Source organism: Anomaloglossus baeobatrachus, chromosome 1 (genome assembly GCF_048569485.1).
Source record: "Anomaloglossus baeobatrachus isolate aAnoBae1 chromosome 1, aAnoBae1.hap1, whole genome shotgun sequence".
In the NCBI taxonomy this organism is placed as follows: domain Eukaryota; kingdom Metazoa; phylum Chordata; class Amphibia; order Anura; family Aromobatidae; genus Anomaloglossus; species Anomaloglossus baeobatrachus.
In genome coordinates, this window is record NC_134353.1 from 589,819,740 (window position 1) to 589,829,147 (window position 9,408).

Genomic DNA, 9,408 nt, shown 5'->3' on the forward strand with positions numbered 1-9,408 from the left:
TGTTTGCTAGTATAATGGCTTGGTTAGAATGAGTTGTAGTGTGCAACGCAGGCAGACGCGCTCTGCAAATGTCTTTGCACTAGTGGGACTATAGCAAAGTCCAATAGCCACGTATAGGATGCCACTAGGTACACTGAGTGTTTGCTAGTATAATGGCTTGGTTAGAATGAGTTGTAGTGTGCAACGCAGGCAGACGCGCTCTGCAAATGTCTTTGCACTAGTGGGACTATAGCAAAGTCCAATAGCCACGTATAGGATGCCACTAGGTACACTGAGTGTTTGCTAGTATAATGGCTTGGTTAGAATGAGTTGTAGTGTGCAACGCAGGCAGACGCGCTCTGCAAATGTCTTTGCACTAGTGGGACTATAGCAAAGTCCAATAGCCACGTATAGGATGCCACTAGGTACACTGAGTGTTTGCTAGTATAATGGCTTGGTTAGAATGAGTTGTAGTGTGCAACGCAGGCAGACGCGCTCTGCAAATGTCTTTGCACTAGTGGGACTATAGCAAAGTCCAATAGCCACGTATAGGATGCCACTAGGTACACTGAGTGTTTGCTAGTATAATGGCTTGGTTAGAATGAGTTGTAGTGTGCAACGCAGGCAGACGCGCTCTGCAAATGTCTTTGCACTAGTGGGACTATAGCAAAGTCCAATAGCCACGTATAGGATGCCACTAGGTACACTGAGTGTTTGCTAGTATAATGGCTTGGTTAGAATGAGTTGTAGTGTGCAACGCAGGCAGACGCGCTCTGCAAATGTCTTTGCACTAGTGGGACTATAGCAAAGTCCAATAGCCACGTATAGGATGCCACTAGGTACACTGAGTGTTTGCTAGTATAATGGCTTGGTTAGAATGAGTTGTAGTGTGCAACGCAGGCAGACGCGCTCTGCAAATGTCTTTGCACTAGTGGGACTATAGCAAAGTCCAATAGCCACGTATAGGATGCCACTAGGTACACTGAGTGTTTGCTAGTATAATGGCTTGGTTAGAATGAGTTGTAGTGTGCAACGCAGGCAGACGCGCTCTGCAAATGTCTTTGCACTAGTGGGACTATAGCAAAGTCCAATAGCCACGTATAGGATGCCACTAGGTACACTGAGTGTTTGCTAGTATAATGGCTTGGTTAGAATGAGTTGTAGTGTGCAACGCAGGCAGACGCGCTCTGCAAATGTCTTTGCACTAGTGGGACTATAGCAAAGTCCAATAGCCACGTATAGGATGCCACTAGGTACACTGAGTGTTTGCTAGTATAATGGCTTGGTTAGAATGAGTTGTAGTGTGCAACGCAGGCAGACGCGCTCTGCAAATGTCTTTGCACTAGTGGGACTATAGCAAAGTCCAATAGCCACGTATAGGATGCCACTAGGTACACTGAGTGTTTGCTAGTATAATGGCTTGGTTAGAATGAGTTGTAGTGTGCAACGCAGGCAGACGCGCTCTGCAAATGTCTTTGCACTAGTGGGACTATAGCAAAGTCCAATAGCCACGTATAGGATGCCACTAGGTACACTGAGTGTTTGCTAGTATAATGGCTTGGTTAGAATGAGTTGTAGTGTGCAACGCAGGCAGACGCGCTCTGCAAATGTCTTTGCACTAGTGGGACTATAGCAAAGTCCAATAGCCACGTATAGGATGCCACTAGGTACACTGAGTGTTTGCTAGTATAATGGCTTGGTTAGAATGAGTTGTAGTGTGCAATGCAGGCAGACGCGCTCTGCAAATGTCTTTGCACTAGTGGGACTATAGCAAAGTCCAATAGCCACGTATAGGATGCCACTAGGTACACTGAGTGTTTGCTAGTATAATGGCTTAGTTATCAGTTGGAGTGTGCAGAGGACAAGAGGGTACAGTGGCAGGATTGTGGTGCTCTGGGTAGAGGAATGGAAGACTGCCTTTCTATTCCCTCCTAATGGTGAAATGCAGGTAGGAAATCCCTGACCTGGGCTACACAGACGCTGTTGCTGTTTGCAGGACCTGTCACCTATGGCTCTCTGACCCTGCCGGTTGGAGCCCTTAAAAGGACTGCTATAAAGTGCTCTCCCTAAGCTGTCTAACGCTGTGTATGCAGCGCATACAGCTGTATCGGCTATAGGACTCAGGAAGACGGAGCTGCGACAGTGATGTCTGACACCAAAGACGCAGAAGGCAGATAATGGCGTCCGTGAAGAAAATGTCCGGTTTTATAATGCAGGGACATGTGACATGCAGATCCTATCACACATGCCGTTGCTTCTCTGGCTCAAAGTCCACTTAGCTGTGTGTGTGTCTGGGATTGGCTGACATGCTGGCCCGCCCCACAAGACGCGCGCGCTTAGGGAAGGAAGACAAGAAAAAAAAAAAAAAAAAATGGCGATCGCCATTATAGAAACAGCAGTGATCTGAAGGCGCTGTTCACGCACACTATACACTGAAATGTGATAATAGTTTGATTCACAGAGTGACTTACACTATTACAGCAGAAACCAAGCTATGATTTAGCTGTTTTTTGGCTGCTAGAACCGTTCTCGAACGTTTCTAGAACTACCGAGCTTTTGCAAAAAGCTCGAGTTCTAGTTCGATCTAGAACATGCCCCAAAATCACTCGAGCCGCGAACTGGAGAACCACGAACCACGAACCGCGCTCAACTCTACTATAGAGTAGATGAGAAAACAGCCTTGAAAATCAGCATCTGAAAAATTAGTTGCCCAGAATATTGTCATATGTATCTAGGGAATAGATTTGTTTGGAAAGTGGGCACATGATATACCTAAGGTTTAATTGTTTATAGATGAAAAATCGGAACCGGTATTCCTAAATTTACTGCATTCATCTGGTGCCCCCCCCATTTACGATATTGCTGAAAAAGCATTAAAACATTAATAAAACCAATAAAAAATAAATATAAAATATAAAAATCTTTTTTGGTCACTTAGGGCAGTAGAGGGAAGTCATTCCTACACTTTAGTTCCTCCACCGAAATACAAGGCATTCCTGTGTTTTGATTAGGACGCAGCAAATGCTTTCATAAAATTCTTTACTCCATTAGGTATAAAACCAATTTAGTACAGAAGATTTTTTATTTTTTTGCCTAAGAATTTCTAACTAATAACTATTTTGTTTTTATATCGAAATAAGAATTGGAAGGTTTTGTTTTTGTACAAGTTGTATAATAGGCACTATCTTCGATTACATAAAAGTTATGGTTTCATTTATTTATTTATTTTTTTAAATTGTGAAATTAACAAATTAATAAATTTCTTTATACCATATATACATTGCTCAAAAAAATAAAGGGAACGCTAAAATACCATTGTGTTGTTTGTGTTCCCTTTATTTTTTTTACAGTATATACACACAGAAAAAATGATTTGCCAAAGCAAATAAAATGGACAGCCATAACCTACCCTTTCACACCTGGCAATTTTCCATTTTATTATTTCCATCTTTTCCTCCATTTCTTCCAAGAGCTATAGTTTTTTTATTTTTCTGTTAATATAGCCATATGAGGGCTTGTTTTTTGTGGGACAAGTTGTACTCTTGAATGTTACCATTCATTATGTCACATATTGTACTGGAAAACGAAAAAAAAAAATTACAAGTACAAGTGAAATTGCAAAGAAAAGTGCAATTACACTATTGGGTTTGTTTTTGTTTTTTTAAATTACTATGTTCATTATATGGTAAAACTGGCCTGACAATATCATTCCCCAGGTCAGTACGAAATCTTAGATACCAAACAAGTATAGATTTGGTTTTTTAACTAAGTGGTGAAAATTAATTCAGACATTTCAAAAAAATAAAAAAATAAAAAAAAAGAATTGCCCTTTTGTTGCCATTTTACAAGACCTGTAGCGTTTTCATTTTTCGGGATATGGGGCTGTGTGATGGCTTATTCTTCGCATCCAATGATTTAATCAGTTTTTATTTTATTGCATTTTATTGCAATGTTGTTGCTGCCAAACAAGCATAATTTTGGCGTTTTGATTTTTTTGATTTTTTTCTCTTTACGCCCTTTATTGATCAGTTTAATTTACTTTATATTTTGATAGATCAGGCATTTGTGAATGCGGTGATACCTAATATGTGGTTTTTTTTAACTGTTTTATTTTCACTGAGACAAAAGGTGAGTGATTTGAACGTTTGTGTTTCTTAATTTTTGGCATATTTAAAAACATTTTTACACTTTTCCTTTCTTTTACTAGCCTCCACTCTTGAAACTTGAAGCTGATACAGAACAATCGCTTGTGCTGTAGAAAGCGGTGCTGGAGAACCGCTCTGTACAACAGAAATGATGATTTTCCTGTGAATACTGCCACTCAGGTGGTGTTCACAGTAACTATGCTATGACAATGACAGGGGTCACCAGATGACCCCCGGATGTACTAACAACCCATCGCCAGCCCGTGACCATGTCATTGGGCCATTGATGGTGGCAAGGAATGTGTTCCCCAATCGTGTGCGTTAAATCCTGCTGTCAGAGATTGATAGCGGGATTTAACTAGGTAGTAGGTTCGGGTGAATTTCCAAACCACCTACGTCTGTGAGCTGCACATGTCGGCTGATCAGATCAGCTGACATGTATGAGCAAACATGTGGGCTCACCGTGCAAGCCTGCCTTAAAGGGGCACACATAACCTATGATGTACTGGGACTTCAATGGTCATAAAGATATTAATTGGGTTTTTCCACCAATAGGTTTCATTTTAATGACTAGATCTTGGAAAAATTATTATTATTATTATTTATTATTGTAGCGCCATCAATTCCATGGCGCTTTACACGTGAAAGGGGTATACATAATAGGGACAAGTACAATAATCATATACAATACAATAAGTTCCCCAATTGGATGTGTTAAAAAAAAATGTTCCTGTGCTGAGATAATCTTATAAGATAGTCTTAGCACAGGGGCATCTTTTTCAAACATATACAATTATGGAAATTATTTCAATATCTATTGATTAAAATTGAGTTAAAAACTAACTTCATTCATGGAAAAACCCCTTTAAGATATGCCCTGGCAGGCACTATCACTAGCCAGCTTAGGAGATCCTTATTACATTTTAGGCTGGCAAGTATAAAACTGGGAATCCTTGCACTTGCAAAATTTAAATTAGTGCTTAAAGGGAACCTGTCCGGTCACCAGTGCACCCCACCCAGAAACACTAGAAGTTCTGTGCACATATCTAAAATCTCCACAAACAGTCCATATATCTAGTAGCACATATAAACAGATCTTTAGAAAAAGTATTTCTAAAGATCGTTTATGAGATGCTAATTACGGCAGTGGCTAATCACAAGGGCATTAGTTACCTAGCTATGCAGTCCACTTAGCATGTTATCACATCCCTTTGGGCGTGCCAACATGCTTTACAATGCCCAGGCTCATGACAATCTGAAACAAAGCCGTGCATGCTCAAGGCTTTGTACTTATTAACATTGAGCTCCTTTGATACTGGGTGTTTGCTCCACAGCTTCACTGCTCATGTTTGGAAGTCATCCGCACTTCTGGTCATTTGCATTACCGAGAAGCTGGGTCTATGTGTCCCTGCTTCAGAGAGGAGTATTGCGCATGACCGGAAGTGCAGACGACTTCCGAACATGGGCAGTGGGCATCTTAGAAGCCAGGTACACATACAGCTGGCATCAAAGAAGCTCAATGTTGATGAGTGCAAAGCAGCGCGCATGTTTGTCTTTGTATCACGCTGCCATGGCACTGGCTGTTGTAAAGCATGTTATCACGCCTTGCCAGGCAACTAACGGCAATGTGACTAGTCACAGGCCTAATTAGCATTTTAGAAACAATCTTTACAAATACTTTTTCGAAAAATCTCTATATGTATGCTACTAGATACAGGGAAGGATAGGCAGGGATTATAGATATGCAACCATAACTACTCGTGGTTCTGGGTGCACTGGGGACCTGACAGGTTCCCTTTAAGGGATTAAACAGCATAATAAGACTTTTCTTTAATTTTAGGTCATGAGAGATGGTGTTTATATGGTATTTTGCAGAAAAAGGTGAATTTGCTGTCATTTACCATAGAGTGGCCTAAAATGTAAACAGTTATCAAACAAAATTCAGAATTGCATATGAAGGTCTTTCTACATTTGGATGTTAATATGGCTTTAAAAATAGCACATTTTTAAATTTAGCTTTTTTATGAATTTTTTAACAATTTTTGGAACATAGAAATGTCCCTAATATACTTCTTAAGCAAAAAAACGTATATTAAAGTAATGGAAAGTACATAGTATTCTCCTTTGTTTTAGTGAACAATTTAATTAAAGATCCGCAGTTCTAGCCTTAGTAAATTCACTGTCCTATAGATACATTTTTCATTTTAGCTTTATTGTAAATGTCCAGATCAGTATATAAAGGCACTTTCAATTTTATTTTTATTAAAACTGAACAGCCAACTCTTATGTTAATGCTTCACTGTACAGTTCAGTGTATAGTAACAATTAATCACTTAAGCTAAAATCAAAGATCATCCATTCTTTGGAATAATTTTTTCTAATTGAAATTTTCCAAACAAATAGCTTTCACATCTAGAAAAAAGACTGGTTAACTGTTAGTTAAGGCTTAAAAAAAAACCAAAGGAAATATTTAAGAATTGCAACTGATTCTATGATCTCAATCATTTGTGATAAGAAATCTGATGGTAAAGTAAATAATAAATAATCAAATAAATATATAGTAAAGATGGATGATTATTTTTTTTTATACCAGGATCAAATATGTACAACCTCTGAGACAGAGACTACCTACAGACATTTGTTTTGTTGCTTTGGGATTTTAACCAACAAGTAACAGCTTAGGTCCAGGGAGCGCACTACATTATGGTATGTTACAGTCAATTCAAAGTATTTCTAGGGATTGTAATTCTGGCTCTATAGTTAAAACAGTATGGTCATGCTAAATATCTCATGTAGTCCCAGCCTTAAGGTCCAGAAAAGGAACAGAACAAGTGCACCAAACAATAAGAAAGTAACTTTTAAGATCCCAGTGTGACAAGGCACTTGTCAATACTCTACGTGTGTGTGTGTGTGTGTGTGTGTGTGTGTATATATATATATATATATATATATAGACATTGAATACGCACACTCACGTGGAGTATTGCCAAGTGCCTTGTACTTATATATATACACACGCACACATACTTAAACCTTTTCTTTTTAATTATCTAGGTATTTTCTATTAATTTAGGGTCCACATCTGATAACGCATACCAAGAGTTAATTAGGTGTGAGATCAAGATCACAATTTTAGAGAAGTTTATTGGTATTTTGCTTTACAATCAAGTTAAGATTCATTTATTCTGGTTAAATTATGGTGCTACAATGGGATGTACACAAGCATAAATGTTTACAATAGTTTCAGAAATGCCGCTGATATTGCTAGTGCTTTATACATAGAACAGCACATTCTTAGTGCAAGAGTCATCATGAACTGACAGCAGATTTTGGAAAAATACCTCTAGGGAACATGAAACATCTCATGTCATCTCCAAGTTTTGTTCTAGATAAGAATGCCAAATGATTGAGTACAGATTTGTTTGCTAGCACTACATTAAAGTAATTGTAGTGCTTCTCCACATTATTTCTCTGCATTATTTGTTTGTTGCCTAAATCTATATCTCATATGTCTTATGTATAATATTCTCAATATGCCTATGTAATACAATATCATACATGCAAATTCTAGTATGATTTATTTCACTTTTTAAGTGCTGAAAGATAAACATCTATCTCTAAAAATATGAAGAGGCATCACTCTATAAATACGTTAAAGGTATGGACTCTATTAGCCCATCTGGCGACGTTCCGGTAACAGAAAAGTTGTGTGATAGCACCGAAACGTCGCCACATGGGTTAATAGAGTTCACACTTTTTACCTATTTATGGAGTGCTGCCTCTTCATATTTATATCTGACGGAATGCACTTTGATTTGTTTTGCATTATTTTTGTGTTGCTTTATTTTTTTATCTATCTATTATCTACCTATCTATTATTTATCTATGTATCTATCTATCTATCTATCTATATATCATCTATCCATCTATCTATGTATCTATGTACTATCTATCTATCTATTTATTTATGGACTGTATCTATCTATGTATCATCTATCTATCTATCTATCTATTTATCTGACTATTTATCTATCTATCTATTATCTATCTATCCCATATCTAGCTCTATCTATCTATTTATCTTACTATCTATCCATTATCTATCTATTTATCTATCTAGTTATCTATCATCATATATCTACTATCTATCTATCTATCATCTGTCTATTTATCTATCATCTATAAATATATATATCATCTCTCTAGAATCCAATATCCATCTATCATCTATTATCTATCTCTATCTATCATCTATCATCATATATCTATTATCTATCTATTATCCATCTATCTGTTTATCTATCTATCTATCTATCTATCCATCTATCATATATCTAGCTTGATCTATTTATCTATCATCATATATCTATTATCTATCTATCTATCTGTCTATTTATCTATCATCTCTCTATTATCCAATATCTATCTATCCATCTATCATCTCTATCATCTATCATCATATATCTATTATCTATCTATTATTCATCTATCTATCTTTATCTATCTATCCATCTCTCCGTGCATCTATTTTTTTATTATTTTAAATACTAAAAACACACAACTCGCCTTTCTCTCTACCCATCTATTTCAAGTCTATTTACACGATTAATTATTTGCATGAAATCTATAATTGTACACTTTCCTTTGTGCTAGTTTTAGTTTCGTTTTCCTATTTCCTCGTTAAATGTAAAAAAGTGCAATACAATACAAATTTCAATAATTGATGAAATTAAAAGCTTTGACTTCATATGCTGTGGACTATACAAAAACAGTAAGAATTTGCAGTATTATTTAACAACCTATTATGTTTACAGAGCAATCTAAAGAACTTACAAGATAAAGTTAGATATTCTATCATTTGCATTGCAATCTAATATTTCTAACATGGTAAATAGACGATATGTGTAATCACGTATATGAGAAAGTTGAAATAAAATGTACCTTAATAATGTGGAGGTCAGGTAATGCTGTTCATCTGGGGAGAACTGACTGTGTAACATGCTTTTCATGCCATGCTGGGGTTGATTCTCATGATCCAGTTGTGAATGGAGCAATTTATTTAGCAGAGAGGGAGTAGGCAGCAGTTGTGGCACGTACCACTCATCCTGTTAACCATGAAATATGTATTGTCATCTTGACATGTTCACCATTTCTCTTCCTCCATCACCTCCATGCCAATCCACTCACTGCTTTTCTTTTGCAAATTCAGTTGAAAAAATAGTTACCTAGGAAATTTAGGAAGTCACTGGTAATCATTCTGCTATTAAGAAAACTGATTGAAACT

At 37.1% G+C, this 9,408-nt stretch overlaps 1 protein-coding gene across 3 annotated transcripts in view; it reads right to left on the bottom strand.

The window, feature by feature from the left end:
• ALDH1A1 (aldehyde dehydrogenase 1 family member A1) overlaps positions 1-9,171 on the bottom strand; it is a 268,634-nt gene extending 259,463 nt beyond the window's left edge. Inside the window, exon 1 of one of the 3 annotated variants that reach the window (XM_075317988.1) lies at positions 9,066-9,171. Coding sequence is in view for 1 of the 3 variants with exons in the window: in XM_075318004.1 (XP_075174119.1) it covers positions 9,066-9,133 (68 nt within the window). In the remaining 2 variants the exon portion in view is untranslated. The remainder of the gene's footprint in view (positions 1-9,065) is intronic. The other 2 variants (XM_075317996.1, XM_075318004.1) reach the window with 2 other exon arrangements.
• Positions 9,172-9,408: the final 237 nt, after the last annotated feature.